Below are 20,107 nucleotides of genomic sequence, written 5' to 3'. Positions count from 1 at the left end.
TCGAGCTGTACTTCGGGACCCAATTCACCCAGGCCACGATCTGTTTTCACCCCTGGGTTCTGGTAGGAGGTATCGCAGTGACCAATAGATTCAAAAACAGTTTCTTCCCCCAAGCGGTTGATATCATAAACACCTCAAATTAGCACCTGCACTTTAAGGTACTGCACTCTTTGCACTATGTCCTGTCTTGGCTGTAATATAACGTCTATTGTCAGAATTTATTGTCCATGTCTGCTTGTCATTTGTGCCTATTTTATTTTCTCTAATGTTACTGGGTACAGCTGAACGAGTCAGCATTCCAATACACTTGTTGTATATGGCAAATAAAGAAATCTTGAATCTCCTTATGTGACTGGGAGCAAACAATGGCAAAGATCAGGCATAACTTATTAAATAGGCTCCTGATATTGTTATATCAGTCATGCCCATCTTAGCTCTTGGTTTCCATCTGAAAAAACACTTTGTGAGGGAGAAGCCTGTGTCCAACAGCTTTTAAACAAGGCAGAGTGCCTTCATCTTCTGTTATAGGTAGGGAGGTGATCTAGGTCACCTCCTATGCATAAAGCACTTTGGGATTATTTGGGATGGAAGGTGGTGTATACTGGGCCTATAGAAAGTCTGCACACCCCTTCAGAAAATAAAACATTTCGTGGTCTAACAGCCTGAAACCAAAATGCGTTAAGTCAGAATTTATTTTACCTTAATTTACACATTGAAACCCACAACCTCTTAGTGAAAAACAAATGCTCACACATTCTGAAAAATAATTACAAACGAATAACCTGGAAAAGTTAGTTGGGTAAATGTACACTGTAGGCAGTGTAAACGCACTCTAACACTTCATTAATGAGATCAGAAAAACCCCTTGTGCTCATCCACGAGCTTGGAGAATCTCAGAATGTCATTACTCAGCTTTGACAACATCTCCTTCAACATCATCTGCTTGATGTGATTCACCTCAAGTCGTGGGGTGTGAATACACTTCTCCGCTTTGTCAACTCTGCAGATGCTAGTATTTGATGTGTGTAGCACACCGTTTCGCTAGGGCCCTCCTTGGCAGTAGATCACATAGAAACTCTCAGAGAGTTGAAGCAATAAGACATTTTGCTGACTTTCTTATCGTCTTTCGCTGATGGGCTCCAGGAGACCTATCAAATGAGGCGCAAGTGATTCTTCGTGTCATTTGAAAAGCTGTGCGAGGTTGATCAAATGTTCTTGATAGGAGCACGCTGTGTAAGTCAGAGAAGGATCGCTGTGTTCTCTTTTGTCACTGGCTCACCTCGTCCTGCACAGAACTGCTGATCGACAGAAGGCACCAGATCACCAATGACTACCCCCTTTAAATTCACACCGGAACAATGTGCCCGAAGGACTTCTGAGACCATTTACTGAGAATGGTCAAACAGCCCAAACAGACAAGCAGATCAGTTAGTCAATGACCATCTAATTGATAATCTGTCCTCAGGGCCTGCTGGTATCTGACCAGCACTACTAAAGAAAACAAGACACGTTATTCAGAAACCATGGAGAGAGCTCTTCCAGCAGTCTCTCAGTGCAGGGCTTCTATCCAGGGGCTGGAGATGTGCTCATATAGTGCCCATCACTAATAAAAGGTCTGCTGACGAACCGGAATGAAGTAATTACACAGCTGTAAGTCTGTCTTCTGGTACATGTAAAGTTACATGTATTAGAGTCAGTTTAGAGTATCACATGCAGTATATGGAGATAATATCCTAGGAAACAGAATGGATTTAGAGAAGGGAGGTCTTGCCTGACCAACGTGTGTGAATTATTTGAAGATTTAACCAAATTACAGCATGCAGTCAGGGAAACATGCGTGTCTGAATTGAGAATTGGTTATTACAGTAAATAGAAAGTTGCTGGAGGCTGTAGCATCCTGGGTGGTGAGCCTGCAGTCACACAGGTATTATATAGAAGGAACTGAGTCCTTTTTTAATCTGAAGGGAGTGTCCCATGCTGACAGGCTGAAGGAACTGAATCTCTTTAGTCTGAGGGGAGTGTCCCACACAGACAGGCTGAAGGAACTGAGTCTCTTTAGCCTGAAGGGAGTGTCCCACACTGACAGACTGAAGGAACTGAATCTGTTTAGACCTGAGCAAAGAGGACTACAAGAGGACTTTACACAAGTATTAAAAATCCTTATAGACCCTGAGAGTTAACCCAATGAAAACATGAAGCAAAGAGAGAAAAAGAAAATTGCATTTAAAACCGTGTACAGGAGGCACTTTACATAGAGAGTGGTAGGAGTATGGAACAAACTGCCCAACCATGTAGAATATCGATACCCTGATTTCTTTCAAGAAACAGCTGAATGAGTTCCTAGATCAATTAACTAAAGTACGCCAAATGGGCAAGACGGGCGGAATGGCTCCTCTTGTTTGTAACTTTTCTTACATACATCACTGAGATTGCTCCAGTACAATACCCAGCCGTATAAATGGGTTTAAAATATTCTGCAATCGATTAAAGTCTTATGTCTCAAATACAATGGTTCAATTTGCATCTTCGGTAAGAGACTCCAATAACTCAGGTTGCAAAAAGTTCCCAAAACTGTAACCAGTTCGTCAATTTCACGTTCGTTTACAGGGCTGTGCCTGGGGACTGTGAGGTCTGAAGCACTCAAGATCAATTGTCTTGAGGGGAAGTCCGTCCGGCTCCCAGCTCCAGTCAGTAAGAATGGCCTCTTGAAAACAGACAGCGGTGTGCAGGCCTCAGTGAAGAACGGCCGTCTTGACAAGGTCTACAACAGAAAAATCCACTGGTCCAGCGAGGATGGATGTTTCTATATCATGAACCTCACTATTACAGACACTGGGAACTACAATGTGGAAAACCAAGATGGACAGAGCAAGATCACACATTTTTCTCTTGCAGTTTATAGTAAGTATGCCTAATATCAGTCACTGTCACCTAAAAGTGTGCAGTCCACTCTGTCTCTGACTGTGTACAGTTATTGTTATTGTTTCTTTGTGTATAACCACAGCGTCTCTGACTGTGTACAATCAGTGTGTCTCTGTCTGGGTACAGTTAATATCCCTCTGTTACCGACAGTGTTTAATCAGTGTGTCTCTGACTGTGTCAAATCAGTGTCTCTGTGTACATTTATTGTCACTGTCTCTGTGTACAGTTATTGTCAGTGTGTCTCTGTGTATAATCAATGTCTCTGACAGTGTGTCTGTGTACAGTTAATGTCACTGTGTCTCTGACAGTGTATGACCAGAGTGTCTCTGACAGTGTACAATCAGCGTCTCTGTGTACAATCAGTGTCTCTGACTGTGTACAGTTAATGTCACTGTGTCTCTGACAGTGCAATCAGTGTCTCTGACTGTGAACAGTTAATGTCACTGTCTCTGACAACATACATTAACGTAGGAGTAGGACAATAGGAGTCTCTCTCACTCATTTAGTGTCTGTCCCAGCTGTGCAGTATTCAATTCAACTCAATTCAAGGTGCTTTATTAGCATGTATCTCACCAGGGCAGTAGTCCTCAAGCCCGACAGAGGTCATGCTGCTGTCGACAGGGTTAGTGGCTGAGCAGACGAGGGGCTCAGAGAGTCCTGCTGCCTCCAGCTGAAGAGTCAGGTTGGTGGAGAGGGCAGGATTCCTGGTGGAGATCAGTGACCTTCCCTCTGTGAGCCAAGACAGGGTGACCCCTCTCCCGTTCTCCACTGAGCACAGCAGGGAGCAGGATGTGGTCGATGGAGAGGCTGAGTAAGAGGCCTGGACTCGTGGCTGGGACACAGGACCTGTACAGGAGAGGAGACAGAAAATCATTTGTTGGACAATTTATTGAGAACTATTTATTGAGGAACAGGAGAACAGTTAGCTAAACACGCTTTGTATACATGATACAGAAAGGGTTAACAAAAGACAGTAATAAATGTTTTCAATAAGAAGCAATTTCCGTCACTAGTTTCTTTTATTCTGTTTATTATTTCATTTGATTTTCAAAAAAGATAAAAAAGATAAGAGTCTTATAACTGGACTGGAATTTCGAAAAATTGACCTGAGAAAACCAAAATGAATTACGTATTGATAGTGAATCTGATTATCAGATCATGAAAAACCAGATTTGTGCGATGAATCTATCACCCCACTGTGTGGAGCCTGGGAAACTCTGAGAAAGAACAGCCTACTTATGAAAAAGACTGAGCTGTTCACATATTATTTACTGTACATCTGCAAGACAATTTGTGGAAGAAATGAAAGATATAACCACAGTAATGAAGAGACACAGTATAAGTGTCTGGTCTATCAAGTTTTTCAGAAGACTTTGGATAAAGTTCTTCATAAGCGATTCTCAAATTACAGCAGGCAGTCAGGGAAACATGCGTGTCTGAATTGAGAATTGGTTATTACAGTAAATAGAAAGTTGCTGGTGACTGTAGCGTCCTGGGCGGTGAGCCTGCAGTCACACAGGTATTTTATAGAAGGAACTGAATCTCTTTAGTCTGAAGGGAGTGTCCCACACTGACAGGCTGAAGGAACCGAGTCTCTTTAGTCTGAAGGGAGTGTCCCACACTGACAGGCTGAAGGAACTGAGTCTCTTTAGTCTGAAGGGAGTGTCCCACACTGACAAACTGAAGGAACCAAGTCTCTTTAGTCTATAGGGAGGGTCCCACACTGACAGACTGAAGAAACTCAATCTCTTTATTCTTTAACAGAGAAAACGTTCCTGATGCAAGTAGAGAAAATCCTCAAAGGAACTGATGACACCAACCCAATCGGTTATGCCCCCAACAGCTGGGTGGTCAGTAGTAGTTAACTTCATGTACTGTAGCTCACTTACTGTACACTGTCAATTTCACTTCAGTTTTTGTGCCCTTGTCTTCACTCTTGTTTTCGATAGCATAAACTCCACTGTGATTGGACTTCATGTCTGGGATGTAGAAGAGTCCAGTCTTGTTGTCCCAGTGCAGTTTGTCACTGAACTCTGGCTGAGTGCGGTAGAGGAGCTCACTTACCCAGCAGGCTCAGGGTCAGGAGCAGGAGACAGAGGCAGCCCATCTCTCCTCAGTGCGCAGAGCAGATCTCTCAGCTCATCTCAGACACATCAGTATATGTAGACCCACCATCACACCCCACCCCCACCCAGACCACACTACCCTCCACACAGTGTGCAGATTCGCACACAGCAGGACCGCTTTCCCAGAGCTTCGCTGAGTGCAGAGCGCAGAGACGTACAGGGACGCTGGCCCTCTCAATGCAAACACATTTCAGCTATTTCTTATGCTACTGAAACGTTGTATGGTATAAGCATGTGCTGGGCCGAATACTGCTTAGAATTACAAGTGCCACTAAACTAAGTGCATTGTTTTGTCTGGTTTTTAATGCAAAAGACAAGACATATAGAAAGTGTGTTTTCAAACTTTTGATTTTTGACCGTTCTTGAGTGCAATGCACGATACTATATAGCCAGGGCAGGAGAAATAGATTTGTCTGTTCGTTGACAAAACCCTCCCTGAACTAGTGTCTCAGGATTGTCAAACTGCTCATGACTTCCACTGTGACTGTGCAGTTCTTCACACTCGGAAGTCCAGTCTGTCCAAAAAAACGATGTCATCCAGTCACATCCCAGGAGACTGTGAAGGCCTTGGCCTATTTAAGTACTGCAACAAGAAAGAACACAAGACCAAAAAAAAAAGAAAGAGACACTAGCCAAAATGGGACTGGTCTGAAATTCAGTATTCAAAGGTACAGCTCATCTTCACTGTCTATATCATCCCATATAGTTCCTATGTAATATGGTCCCATATAATCCATGATTATACATAATCGTTCAAAACACCTTGTTACAGCAACGCTGTCTTGATAAATTGTCTTTAAGGCACATTTTCTGCATCAGAAAGTGTTATTTAAATGCAAGCATCGTTCAATACCATATTTGCATTTTAACAAGTATACGCATTTGTACAACAAAAGCACATGCAATTTGCATTACTTCAACGTGATCCCAATAGAAGGCTAAGACCTCTAGGTTTTGAGTTAGAAGAGACTTGACTTAATGTTTAGTATCATGTTGTATTCTGCCTTATGAAGTTTTCTGAAAACATCAAACCACAAATTGTCTGCATCATCTAGTTTGCCGATGACACCACAGCAATCGGTCTCATCAGCAACAATGATGAAACCGCTTACAGGAGTGAGGTAGCAGGGCTGGAGGACTGGTGTCACAACAACAGCCTCACACTTAACATCGGCAAAACAAAAGAGAATATATTGGACTTCAGACTCCCATCATCATTCACAGGGCTCCAGTCGAAACTGTCAGCACCTTCAGGTTCCTCGGCCTCCAGATCAGTGAGAGGCTGAGCTGGCCAGAGACCACTGCTGCCTTCCTCACTGAAGCCCACCAGCGCCTTCACTTCCTGAGAGGGTTAAGGAAGTGGGGGATGAGCAAGACGCTCACCAATTTTTACCGCAATACGATTGAGAGTGTCCGGACTGGTGGTATTACAGTAAAAAAAGCCATACAGATTGTTGTGAGGTCCGTGCAGAAGATCACTAGGACCGAGCTACCCTCCATCGACCGGATATATCTCGACAGCTGCCACAACCGGGCTCGAGCTGTACTTCGGGACCCAATTCACCCAGGCCACTATCTGTTTTCACCCCTGGGTTCTGGTAGGAGGTATCGCAGTGACCAATAGATTCAAAAACAGTTTCTTCCCCCAAGCAGTTGATATCATAAACACCTCAAATTAGCACCTGCACTTTAAGGTACTGCACTCTTTGCACTATGTCCTGTCTTGGCTGTAATATAACGTCTATTGTCAGAATTTATTGTCCATGTCTGCTTGTCATTTGTGGCTATTTTGTTTTCTCTAATGTTACTGGGTACAGCTGAACGAGTCAGCATTCCAATACACTTGTTGTATATGGCAAATAAAGAAATCTTGAATCTCCTTATGTGACTGGGAGCAAACAATGGCAAAGATCAGGCATAACTTATTAAATAGGCTCCTGATATTGTTATATCAGTCATGCCCATCTTAGCTCTTGATTTCCATCTGAAAAAACACTTTGTGAGGGAGAAGCCTGTGTCCAACAGCTTTTAAACAAGGCAGAGTGCCTTCATCTTCTGTTATAGGTAGGGAGGTGATCTAGGTCACCTCCTATGCATAAAGCACTTTGGGATTATTTGGGATGGAAGGTGGTGTATACTGGGCCTATAGAAAGTCTGCACACCCCTTCAGAAAATAAAACATTTCGTGGTCTAACAGCCTGAAACCAAAATGCGTTAAGTCAGAATTTATTTTACCTTAATTTACACATTGAAACCCACAACCTCTTAGTGAAAAACAAATGCTCACACATTCTGAAAAATAATTACAAACGAAAAACCTGGAAAAGTTGGTTGTGTAAATGTACACTGTAGGCAGTGTAAACGCACTCTAACACTTCATTAATGAGATCAGAAAAACCCCTTGTGCTCATCCACGAGCTTGGAGAATCTCAGAATGTCATTACTCAGCTTTGACAACATCTCCTTCAACATCATCTGCTTGATGTGATTCACCTCAAGTCGTGGGGTGTGAATACACTTCTCCGCTTTGTCAACTCTGCAGATGCTAGTATTTGATGTGTGTAGCACACCGTTTCGCTAGGGCCCTCCTTGGCAGTAGATCACATAGAAACTCTCAGAGAGTTGAAGCAATAAGACATTTTGCTGACTTTCTTATCGTCTTTCGCTGATGGGCTCCAGGAGACCTATCAAATGAGGCGCAAGTGATTCTTCGTGTCATTTGAAAAGTCGTGCGAGGTTGATCAAATGTTCTTGATAGGAGCACGCTGTGTAAGTCAGAGAAGGATCGCTGTGTTCTCTTTTGTCACTGGCTCACCTCGTCCTGCACAGAACTGCTGATCGACAGAAGGCACCAGATCACCAATGACTACCCCCTTTAAATTCACACCGGAACAATGTGCCCGAAGGACTTCTGAGACTATTTACTTAAAATGGTCAAACAGCCCAAACAGACAAGCAGATCAATTAGTCAATGGCCATCTAATTGATAATCTGTCCTCAGGGCCTGCTGGTATCTGACCAGCACTACTAAAGAAAACAAGACACGTTATTCAGAAACCATGGAGAGAGCTCTTCCAGCAGTCTCTCAGTGCAGGGCTCCTATCCAGGGGCTGGAGATGTGCTCATATACAGTAGTGCCCATCACTAATAAAAGGTCTGCTGACGAACCGGAATGAAGTAATTACACAGCTGTAAGTCTGTCTTCTGGTACATGTAAAGTTATATGTATTAGAGTCAGTTTAGAGTATCACATGCAGTATATTGAGATAATATCCTAGGAAACAGAATGGATTTAGAGAAGGGAGGTCTTGCCTGACCAACGTGTGTGAATTATTTGAAGATTTAACCAAATTACAGCAGGCAGTCAGGGAAACATGCGTGTCTGAATTGAGAATTGGTTATTACAGTAAATAGAAAGTTGCTGGAGGCTGTAGCGTCCTGGGTGGTGAGCCTGCAGTCACACAGGTATTTTATAGAAGGAACTGAGTCCTTTTTTAATCTGAAGGGAGTGTCCCATGCTGACAGGCTGAAGGAACTGAATCTCTTTAGTCTGAGGGGAGTGTCCCACACAGACAGGCTGAAGGAACTGAGTCTCTTTAGCCTGAAGGGAGTGTCCCACACTGACAGACTGAAGGAACTGAATCTGTTTAGACCTGAGCAAAGAGGACTACAAGAGGACTTTACACAAGTATTAAAAATCCTTATAGACCCTGAGAGTTAACCCAATGAAAACATGAAGCAAAGAGCGAAAAAGAAAATTGCATTTAAAACCGTGTACAGGAGGCACTTTACATAGAGAGTGGTAGGAGTGTGGAACAAACTGCCCAACCATGTAGAATATCGATACCCTGATTTCTTTCAAGAAACAGCTGAATGAGTTCCTAGATCAATTAACTAAAGTACGCCAAATGGGCAAGACGGGCGGAATGGCTCCTCTTGTTTGTAACTTTTCTTACATACATCACTGAGATTGCTCCAGTACAATACCCAGCCGTATAAATGGGTTAAAAATATTCTGCAATCGATTAAAGTCTTATGTCTCAAATACAATGGTTCAATTTGCATCTTTGGTAAGAGACTCCAATAACTCAGGTTGCAAAAAGTTCCCAAAACTGTAACCAGTTCGTCAATTTCACGTTCGTTTACAGGGCTGTGCCTGGGGACTGTGAGGTCTGAAGCACACAAGATCAATTGTCTTGAGGGGGAGTCCGTCCGGCTCCCAGCTCCAGTCAGTAAGAATGGCCTCTTGAAAACAGACAGCGGTGTGCAGGCCTCAGTGAAGAACGGCCGTCTTGACAAGGTCTACAACAGAAAAATCCACTGGTCCAGCGAGGATGGATGTTTCTATATCATGAACCTCACTATTACAGACACTGGGAACTACAATGTGGAAAACCAAGATGGACAGAGCAAGATCACACATTTTTCTCTTGCAGTTTATAGTAAGTATGCCTAATATCAGTCACTGTCACCTAAAAGTGTGCAATCCACTCTGTCTCTGACTGTGTACAGTTATTGTTATTGTTTCTTTGTGTATAACCACAGCGTCTCTGACTGTGTACAATCAGTGTGTCTCTGTCTGGGTACAGTTAATATCCCTCTGTTACTGACAGTGTTTAATCAGTGTGTCTCTGACTGTGTCATATCAGTGTCTCTGTGTACATTTAATGTCACTGTCTCTGTGTACAGTTATTGTCAGTGTGTCTCTGTGTATAATCAATGTCTCTGACAGTGTGTCTGTGTACAGTTAATGTCACTGTGTCTCTGACAGTGTATGACCAGAGTGTCTCTGACAGTGTACAATCAGCGTCTCTGTGTACAATCAGTGTCTCTGACTGTACAGTTAATGTCACTGTGTCTCTGACAGTGCAATCAGTGTCTCTGACTGTGAACAGTTAATGTCACTGTCTCTGACAAAATACATTAACGTAGGAGTAGGACAATAGGAGTCTCTCTCACTCATTTAGTGTCTGTCCCAGCTGTGCAGCATCTCACCAGGGCAGTAGTCCTCAAGCCCGACAGAGGTCATGCTGCTGTCGACAGGGTTAGTGGCTGAGCAGACGAGGGGCTCAGAGAGTCCTGCTGCCTCCAGCTGAAGAGTCAGGTTGGTGGAGAGGGCAGGATTCCTGGTGGAGATCAGTGACCTTCCCTCTGTGAGCCAAGACAGGGTGACCCCTCTCCCGTTCTCCACTGAGCACAGCAGGGAGCAGGATACGTTCGATGGAGAGGCTGAGTAAGAGGCCTGGACTCGTGGCTGGGACACAGGACCTGTACAGGAGAGGAGACAGAAAATCATTTGTCGGACAATTTATTGAGAACTATTTATTGAAGAACAGGAGAACAGTTAGCTAAACACGCTTTGTATACATGATACAGAAAGGGTTAACAAAAGACAGTAATAAATGTTTTCAATAAGAAGCAATTTCAGTCACTAGTTTCTTTTATTCTGTTTGCTATTTCATTTGATTTTCAAAAAAGATAAAAAAGATAAGAGTCTTATAACTGGACTGGAATTTCGAAAAATTGACCTGAGAAAACCAAAATGAATTACGTATTGATAGTGAATCTGATTATCAGATCATGAAAAACCAGATTTGTGCGATAAATCTATCACCCAAAACCCACAACTTCTTAGTGAAAAACAAATGCTCACACATTCTGAAAAATAATTACAAACGAAAAACCTGGAAAAGTTGGTTGGGTAAATGTACACTGTAGGCAGTGTAAACGCACTCTAACACTTCATTAATGAGAAAAGAAAAACCCCTTGTGCTCATCCACGAGCTTGGAGAATCTCAGAATGTCATTACTCAGCTTTGACAACATCTCCTTCAACATCATCTGCTTGATGTGATTCACCTCAAGTCGTGGGGTGTGAATACACTTCTCCGCTTTGTCAACTCTGCAGATGCTAGTATTTGATGTGTGTAGCACACCGTTTCGCTAGGGCCCTCCTTGGCAGTAGATCACATAGAAACTCTCAGAGAGTTGAAGCAATAAGACATTTTGCTGACTTTCTTATCGTCTTTCGCTGATGGGCTCCAGGAGACCTATCAAATGAGGCGCAAGTGATTCTTCGTGTCATTTGAAAAGTCGTGCGAGGTTGATCAAATGTTCTTGATAGGAGCACGCTGTGTAAGTCAGAGAAGGATCGCTGTGTTCTCTTTTGTCACTGGCTCACCTCGTCCTGCACAGAACTGCTGATCGACAGAAGGCACCAGATCACCAATGACTACCCCCTTTAAATTCACACCGGAACAATGTGCCCGAAGGACTTCTGAGACCATTTACTGAAAATGGTCAAACAGCCCAAACAGACAAGCAGATCAATTAGTCAATGGCCATCTAATTGATAATCTGTCCTCGGGGCATGCTGGTATCTGACCAGCACTACTAAAGAAAACAAGACACGTTATTCAGAAACCATGGAGAGAGCTCTTCCAGCAGTCTCTCAGTGCAGGGCTCCTATCCAGGGGCTGGAGATGTGCTCATATAGTGCCCATCACTAATAAAAGGTCTGCTGACGAACTGGAATGAAGTAATTACACAGCTGTAAGTCTGTCTTCTGGTACATGTAAAGTTACATGTATTAGAGTCAGTTTAGAGTATCACATGCAGTATATGGAGATAATATCCTAGGAAACAGAATGGATTTAGAGAAGGGAGGTCTTGCCTGACCAACGTGTGTGAATTATTTGAAGATTTAACCAAATTACAGCAGGCAGTCAGGGAAACATGCGTGTCTGAATTGAGAATTGGTTATTACAGTAAATAGAAAGTTGCTGGAGGCTGTAGCATCCTGGGTGGTGAGCCTGCAGTCACACAGGTATTATATAGAAGGAACTGAGTCCTTTTTTAATCTGAAGGGAGTGTCCCATGCTGACAGGCTGAAGGAACTGAATCTCTTTAGTCTGAGGGGAGTGTCCCACACAGACAGGCTGAAGGAACTGAGTCTCTCTAGTCTGAATGGAGTGTCCTACACTGACAGACTGAAGGAACTGAATCTGTTTAGACCTGACCAAAGAGGACTACAAGAGGACTTTACACAAGTATTAAAAATCCTTGTAGACCCAGAGAGTTAACCCAATGAAAACATGAAGCAAAGAGCGAAAAAGAAAATTGCATTTAAAACCGTGTACAGGAGGCACTTTACATAGAGAGTGGTAGGAGTGTGGAACAAACTGCCCAACCATGTAGAATATCGATACCCTGATTTCTTTCAAGAAAGAGGTGAATGAGTTCCTAGATCAATTAACTAAAGTCCGCCAAATGGGCAAGAGTGGCGGAATGGCTCCTCTTGTTTTTAACTTTTCTTACATACATCACTGAGATTGCTCCAGTACAATACCCAGCCGTATAAATGGGTTTAAAATATTCTGTAATCGATTAAAGTCTTATGTCTCAAATACAATGGTTCAATTTGCATCTTCGGTAAGAGACTCTATTAACTCAGGTTGCAAAAAGTTCCCAAAACTGTAACCAGTTCGTCAATTTCACGTTCTTTTACAGGTCTCTGCCAGGTGACTGCGAGGTCTGAAGCACACAAGATCAATTGTCTTGAGGGGAAGTCCGTCCAGCTCCCAGCTCCAGTCAGTAAGAATGGCCTCTTGAAAACAGACAGCGGTGTGCAGGCCTCAGTGAAGAACGGCCATCTTGACAAGGTCTACAACAGAAAAATCCACTGGTCCAGGGAGGATGGATGTTTCTATATCATGAACCTCACTATTACAGACACTGGGAACTACAATGTGGAAAACCAAGATGGACAGAGCAAGATCACACATATTTCTCTTGCAGTTTATAGTAAGTGTGCCTAATATCAGTCACTGTCACCTAAAAGTGTGCAATCCACTCCGTCTCTGACTGTGTACAGTAAATGATATTGTTTCTTTGTGTATAACCACAGCATCTCTGACTGTGTACAATCAGTGTGTCTCTGTCTGGGTACAGTTAATATCCCACTTTTACCGACAGTGTTTAATCAGTGTGTCTCTGACTGTGTCAAATCAGTGTCTCTTTGTACATTCAATGTCACTGTCTCTGTGTACAGTTATTGTCAGTGTGTCTCTGTGTATAATCAATGTCTCTGACAGTGTGTCTGTGTACAGTTAATGTCACTGTGTCTCTGACAGTGTATGACCAGAGTGTCTCTGACAGTGTACAATCAGCGTCTCTGTGTACAATCAGTGTCTCTGACTGTGTACAGTTAATGTCACTGTGTCTCTGACAGTGCAATCAGTGTCTCTGACTGTGAACAGTTAATGTCACTGTCTCTGACAACGTACAGTCAGCGTGTCTCTGTGTACAGTGTAAGAGCATGGCCCAAGTAGGAACCACATCCCCCAGATGAGTGGCTGTTCTCTGTCACATGTCAAGTTGCTGGTAGATAATTGGTGAGGCAACTGCTTAAAAAGCAGGAAGTGGAGGTGTCCTGGGTCAGTCAGGGAGTGGACAGGAGGGCAGGGATATTGGTGCCAGTCAGAGAGTGAGCTCCCATTGCAGAGATGTTTGAGTGAGGTGACCGTGAAGCCAGGGGAAATCCCGAGCCTCTGGAGAGCCGTGGAAACGTCCAGGTCAAGGCTGATACACTCGCAGGAGCTCCAGACTGGAGTGACTGGAACAGAGGCTGACGCGGAGGACAGGAAGGCGGAGGTGGAAAGTCTTCAAGCCCAGAGCAGACAGGCCCCTGCGGAGAAGAGACAGCTGGTCCGGAGAGGGATGGAAATGCGGAGGCGCTGTGTCTCCAGAGGAAGAACTCCGGGAGCCGGGGTGCCATGGAGAGGAGGAGGCCCAGACCCAGGAGAAGGGAGAGCCCAGAGCCTGAGGGCTGAGCCGATGAGGCTGCAGGAGGGCCTGAATTCTCCACCTTCCCAAGATTCCTCTGGAGAAATGAGCTGCTCGGTCACCTGACCTGTTGCAGGAAGCTGATTGGCCAGCTGACTATTTAAAAAGCAGGAAGAGGAAGAAGGATGTCTCTCGTCTGGAGGACAAAGACTGATCAGGGACAGAAGGAATTTGAGGTGCAAGTTGTTCTGAAATATTCAAAAGAGTCTGGGAGAGACTTTGTTTGTATGGAGGCCGGTAGTGTAGCTGCTCTGCCACATTAGTTGGTGACTTTGAGAAGTTTCATTAGTAATGCACAGAGGAGTGTAGGCTTTTCTTCCGTTTTATTGGTTGTGGTGTTTTGAATTCCCTGCACTGTAAATAAGATCTGGTGAGTCTGTTGGTCTGGGCCTGCCTAATCTTAAAAGATCCTGTTAACGATGTCACAGCAGTTAATGTCATTGTGCCTCTGGTGCTCAAGCCTCATTGACCATTAACTGTGAGTTACAGGACTTCTGTTTAAGATCTGCTTCGGTGTTTCTCTGGTTTCCTGTTCTCCTGGGCATTAATTAAACCCCAAAATTAATCAATCGAGGAGGATTGTAGAGTTTAGTACTATTTTCTAATTCTTATTTAAGTTCATCCCAGATGTTTCTTTAACCAATGAACTTGAACAATATTTTTGCTTCCCCTCTCTCTATATGCACAGTGTAGTAAAACCCTAGTGCTCTCTGTCCCCTCTCCTGTACAGGTCCTGTGTCCCAGCCACGAGTCCAGGCCTCTTACTCAGCCTCTCCATCGAATGTATCCTGCTCCCTGCTGTGCTCAGTGGAGAACGGGAGAGGGGTCACCCTGTCTTGGCTCACAGAGGGAAGGTCACTGATCTCCACCAGGAATCCTGCCCTCTCCACCAACCTGACTCTTCAGCTGGAGGCAGCAGGACTCTCTGAGCCCCTCGTCTGCTCAGCCACTAACCCTGTCGACAGCAGCATAACCGCTGTCAGGCTTGAAGACTACTGCCAAGGTGAGATGCTGCACAGCTGGGACAGACACTAAATGAGCGAGAGAGACTCCTATTGTCTGTACTGCACTGAGAGATACTGCACAGCTGCTAGAGACCCAGTAAATGAGTGAGAGGGACTCCTATTGTCTGTACTGCACTGAGAGATGCTGCACAGCTGGGACAGACACAGTAAATGAGTGAGAGGGACTCCTATGGTCTGTACTGCAGTTCTGAATGAGTGGATGGGGAGGTTGATTAGTGGGTTGGTTTTTAATCCTGAAACTCACTGGTATTAACCAATTATATTCCCTAAACAAATACACTAGTAATTTTTAAAATAAAGGCCTTCAAAAGACAGTTTAACTAAAATGTGTATTAAATTCACCTAACAATTTTTATACAGGGGATGGACAAACTGGAAACAGCTAATGTAAAAAGAGTTACGTTTGGAAGTAACTAAATCATAATTGAAAAGGATTCTACACATCTTTCATATTAATGTCGATACTAATTAACGGTTTCGGTTAAGTCTTAAACCCTTTAATGTATTAGTTACTAGAGAAATACGAGAGATCTAAGATGTTGAAGGAGGTCATGCCTGGATTGCAGGTGCGTCTCCATAACGGCAAAATGTCAGGGGAACAGAGTCAAATCATGAATATAACACCCAATGAGAGAGAACCCTTCAGGAAAGAGGAAGAGCAGTCGCAAGTAGAAGATAACCAACAGGGGCAGAGGGAAACCTAACAGGATACTTGCTATAACCACAGAACACTGACCTCAGAAATTACTACAGAAAACATCTACAGCCGTGACCCAGTCCGGTCACAATCTTTGTGTCATGAGCTTCAGTACTGTCCAGCTCGGCATCTTCGCAAATTAAAGTGATCTGGAATTATACTACACCTTAAAGGAAATGCATCGCTTATAACTGCAACACATTTTCCCAGTAACTACTAGGAAAAAGAATCTTCTTTTTATCGAGCATGGGTGAATTCACTGCACTTCTTAACATCGAGAACTCCACAGTGCAATGGTGCACACTGTGGAGTGTGGCTGCTTGGTGATCACTACCTGCTGGAAAATTGTGAGCACTGCACTTTGCCAGACGGTATACTTGACCGTGTGCTATCAATACGTGCCCATGTGACCCGTGATTTCCTTATCTGGATCCCATTCCTGATGGGGAATAATAAAACAAGGTAAAAATACTACATAGGTTTAGATTTTGAGAATATCAACAGTGTCCTATAGAGGTAGGTCAGTTGCTTACGATAGATGTGGTTTGGGTTTTGTATGTTTCAGTGAATTTTATACTGCGTATTTATTATACATTAAATAAAGTGTTTGTATATTTATGATAAGGCACAGGAAGTATTTTCATTCACTTAACAGGTCTGTGGTAACTTATAAACAAGTTTAATTGTTGTTGTGCTGAAAACATTTTGAAATACTCACCTACTCTATATTTGTAAAACTAAACCAACAACATGTTTTAATAAATAAATTATTTAGGTGTCGGCAGTGTGTCTGTACTGTATGAACCCCTCTCTCTCAGTGCAGTGTTAATGTACTGGAGTGTCCAGTCAGTGTGCCTGTACTGTATTAACCCCTCTCTCTCAGTGCAGTGTTAATGTACTGTAGTGTCCAGTCAGTGTGTCTGGACTGTATTAACCCCTCTCTCTCAGTGCAGTGTTAATGTACTGTAGTGTCCAGTCAGTGTGTCTGGACTGTATTAACCCCTCTCTCTCAGTGCAGTGTTAATGTACTGGAGTGTCCAGTCCTTATTAAATCTTTGTCTCTGACTGTTTCAGGGAAAGCCTTCCCATCATGGATGATAACTCTAGGAATAATTGTAGGCCTGGCTGTAGTCCTGTTTATTTTACTGATTGTTTACCGCTGCAAAAATAAACAACAACACAGCAACAACAACGCCAACGCCAACAACAACAACAACAAGAAGAAAAAGGAAACAAAATGTAAGAACACAAGCTCTGAATCCATGAATTTCACAAATTCACGCTGTTCCTTCCCTTCTGTCTTCCCTTATTGAAATGTTTTGCCAGACAGGAGCTGTCTGTCTGTGTCATTAGAGCCTGAGCCTAGGTTTAATCAGGGCTGCTGTTGAACAGGGTCACCTCACAGCTACAGACTCCACAGCAGCTGGCAGCATTCTGGGCTCTGAACTCTTCTTCATCAGAGGATCACATTGGAGCTGGAGCCTATCCCTGCAAGCAGCAGGCACAAGGCAGGGTACACCCTAGACCGACTGCCAGTCCATCACAGGGCACACGCAGACAAGCACACACTCACGCCACAGCCAGTTTTCCCAGTATGTCTTTGGACTGTGGGAGTAAACAGGAGCACCTCCCACACCTCCACATAGAGACCATGCAAACTTCATACAGATAGCACCCCAGGAACTGAAAGCAGGGCCCCACTGCTGCAAGGCACCACTATGCTGCCCCTGTGTAAATCAATACACCATTGTGTAAATAAGCACCTTAACTTGCATCTTCTAGACAATGTGGGGAACTTAAGTGGCAAACAACGTGCTAGGATATGTAGTTAACAGCTTAGAGTATTTAAATAAAGAGTTATGTAAAAGTGGTCTAACACACTTTTAAGAATACGTTTAGAATATTGTATACAGTTGTGGTCACTTCACTGTAGACAAGATATTGGAGATCAGGAATCATTCCAGGGCTTGAGGGAATAGCTGACACTGACAAGCTGAAGGAACTGAATCTCTTTAGTCATGAACAGAAGGGTCTAGAAGGGGATTTGATACAATCAAAATCCTCAAGGGCCCTGACAAAATCAACCCATGAGATTTCTTCTGAATTAATAGTGAAACAAACAAGGTCTTCAGCTGGAAACTACAGGAAAATGTGTTTAAAACTGAGTGTGGAACAAGCTGCACAGCCTTGTTAAAGTCGAATCCCTGGTTTCCTTCAATTAATGTATGAGATCAATTAATTACTGATGTCAAAACCTGCCAGATGGATGAAACAGCCTCATCTCAAATGTGACCCAACTTTACCAGTTGTGGGAATCATGGTGCTGCTGTGCTGGTGGCACAGTCTGGATTGGAACCAGAAAGCTGGACCACAGGTCTGGACTGGTGCTTCTGACATGAAAGAGGAAGTTTCTTTCTGTGGTGACAGGTTTCATTCAAGTGCTTAAAATTGACCTGGAACAGCTCGTTCTTTCACACAGATGGATAAGAGTAACAGGATTGTTGATTATCTCTGATCGTTTCACAGTGCTGAATCACAGACCATGTGAACTGCTCTGTATCTGTAGGGTGTCCCACCCACTATCCCAGATAGGAATGTACAGATGTACTAAAATGTAAGACCATACATCCAAGATTTTCACTCCTTTCTCTCTCTGTCTCACACAGACAAAACTAATGACAGCACACACCTCGGTCAAGAGTAGCGTTAATGTACCGGAGTGTCCATCGTCCATCGTCCGTATCTCTCTCGACCCTGCAGAACATCTGTGCTTCAAGAACTACTGATGTAAACGTCTGCATTATGAACACTACAGACCATGGTTTAAACTCTGTTGTGTTTAAGAGGTGGGGTTGGGGTGATCAAATAATTGGCTAAACTAATTATTCTCTTTTAATGTGAAGGGACTTGCTTTTAAGCTTAATTGTATGGATTCATCTTTTACAGAAATGTAACTTGCTCGGCCAATTCAGGCAGTTTCATATTAGTTGTGTAGATTAAACCATTAACTTATCTGGCTGATGAGCTCCAGAACACCTAAATTGCACCTGTACAAGCTTCAGGACATTTTCAAAACCAGAGCAGAGAATTTTAGTTTGCAATAAACTTCTGTCCATGCACTTTTATTGCTTTGGAACTCTTATGTTCCATAACGAATTTGCGGACTTAATTATTACTGCTGTCTTGTCTTGAAATAGTATTGTTGAATTAATTCGGTCATTGATCAAGTTAAAATTCTTTAATAAAAAGGTCAGTTTTTGTCATCGTTGCATTTTAACTGTTCAAGGTTACAGTGCCTTGCAAATATATTCACACCACAATCCAATGATGGGATCATTAATAAACACTTTGTTTTAAGGCGATTCAAGAGTGCGGGAGGTTCTGGTCTGAACCACATTCCCCAGAAGGCAATGTACAGTAACCCACCTTCCTAAGTCACCTAACCTAGTGGCACAAGACAGTGATTTGGGCGACTTTGATAAGCAAGGAATTAGAGAATTCCCATAGCCAATAACATCTGCTCTTCAGGAAGAGGGCAGAGCCTCTCTTATTGCCACAGCAGAGGGAGAGCAACTGAGAAATGTCTCAAAAACCCAAATATCATTCTGCAGGCTCATCAGTGGCTCAGGCATAGATGGGGGGGAGGAAGAGATTTGGGCAATAGGTTGCCATCTTGGGGAACTCCAAAAAGTGCAGTGCATTTTTTTTTAAATGTAGGAATTTGCAAACGAATGCTGGATTTGGGTCAAGCGATCGACCAACTTCATTCTGGATAGAGAACCATTTTTAGTCTGTTTTTGTTGACAAGGACAAGTGACAGTGTTCATCTTTTGATCTGAAGTACAAGTTTTACTTCACTTGTATCCAGTATCAGTCGGTCCACAGCCTGTCTGCCTGCACCACTGGTTCCCCGAGTCCCTGTCAGGCTTCAGAATCCTCCCTGCCTGTCCTGCTCAGTCCCCCTCGCCCTCATCCACATCGCTGTTCCAGCTGACAGCTTAAGATCCGCTGCTGGTCTTACCATCAGTGGGATTGCCACACATATAGTTAGAAATGATTCTCAGATCTATAAATGAGAAGACAGTCCTGAAGTACAGACATATTCAGGTTAGAACCACAATGAAACTAATCCGATCCAGACAATGAGAAATAGTCTTTTAGGAGCCTAGAATGACTAGACACTACAGTATATTAACACAGCATTAAGAGAGGTTAACAAAGACATGGTGTCTGATCGGACACTATTTTAGCATGTATACATTGCCTTTTCAAACTTTTGATTTTTGATTTTTTGGCAGGCGAGCGGCTTAGCCACAAAACTGGAAAATTGAGCCAGATTTTGTTCTTGAGGAAACAAATGCTTCTCCTGCATTTCAAACGCATCCTAAAGAGCAGCAAATGTGTCGAAAAATGTCTCAGTGGTGTTGAAACCCTAACCCTACCTCAGGCTCCCTAGAACACGTCCCAAAAACCCTGCCTAAGTCACCCACGTT

At 43.4% G+C, this 20,107-nt stretch overlaps 1 protein-coding gene across 3 annotated transcripts in view; it reads left to right on the top strand.

Annotated features, from left to right (window-relative positions):
- LOC107076029 (T-lymphocyte surface antigen Ly-9-like) overlaps nt 1–18,877 on the top strand; it is a 28,440-nt gene extending 9,563 nt beyond the window's left edge. Inside the window, exons 2-6 of one of the 3 annotated variants that reach the window (XM_069191449.1) lie at nt 2,608–2,901; nt 9,197–9,490; nt 12,558–12,851; nt 14,623–14,895; nt 18,281–18,877. In XM_069191449.1, the coding sequence (XP_069047550.1) occupies nt 2,608–2,901; nt 9,197–9,490; nt 12,558–12,851; nt 14,623–14,895; nt 18,281–18,318 (1,193 nt within the window). In that variant the 3' untranslated portion in view covers nt 18,319–18,877. Of the gene's footprint in view, nt 1–2,607; nt 2,902–9,196; nt 9,491–12,557; nt 12,852–14,622; nt 14,896–16,688; nt 17,777–18,280 lie in introns of those variants that run through there. The other 2 variants (XM_069191448.1, XM_069191450.1) reach the window with 2 other exon arrangements.
- Nucleotides 18,878–20,107: the final 1,230 nt, after the last annotated feature.

Source organism: Lepisosteus oculatus, chromosome 6 (assembly GCF_040954835.1).
Source record: "Lepisosteus oculatus isolate fLepOcu1 chromosome 6, fLepOcu1.hap2, whole genome shotgun sequence".
NCBI lineage: Eukaryota > Metazoa > Chordata > Actinopteri > Semionotiformes > Lepisosteidae > Lepisosteus > Lepisosteus oculatus.
The sequence above is the reverse complement of the archived record's forward strand: the minus strand, read 5'-3'. Positions and strand labels throughout refer to the sequence as shown.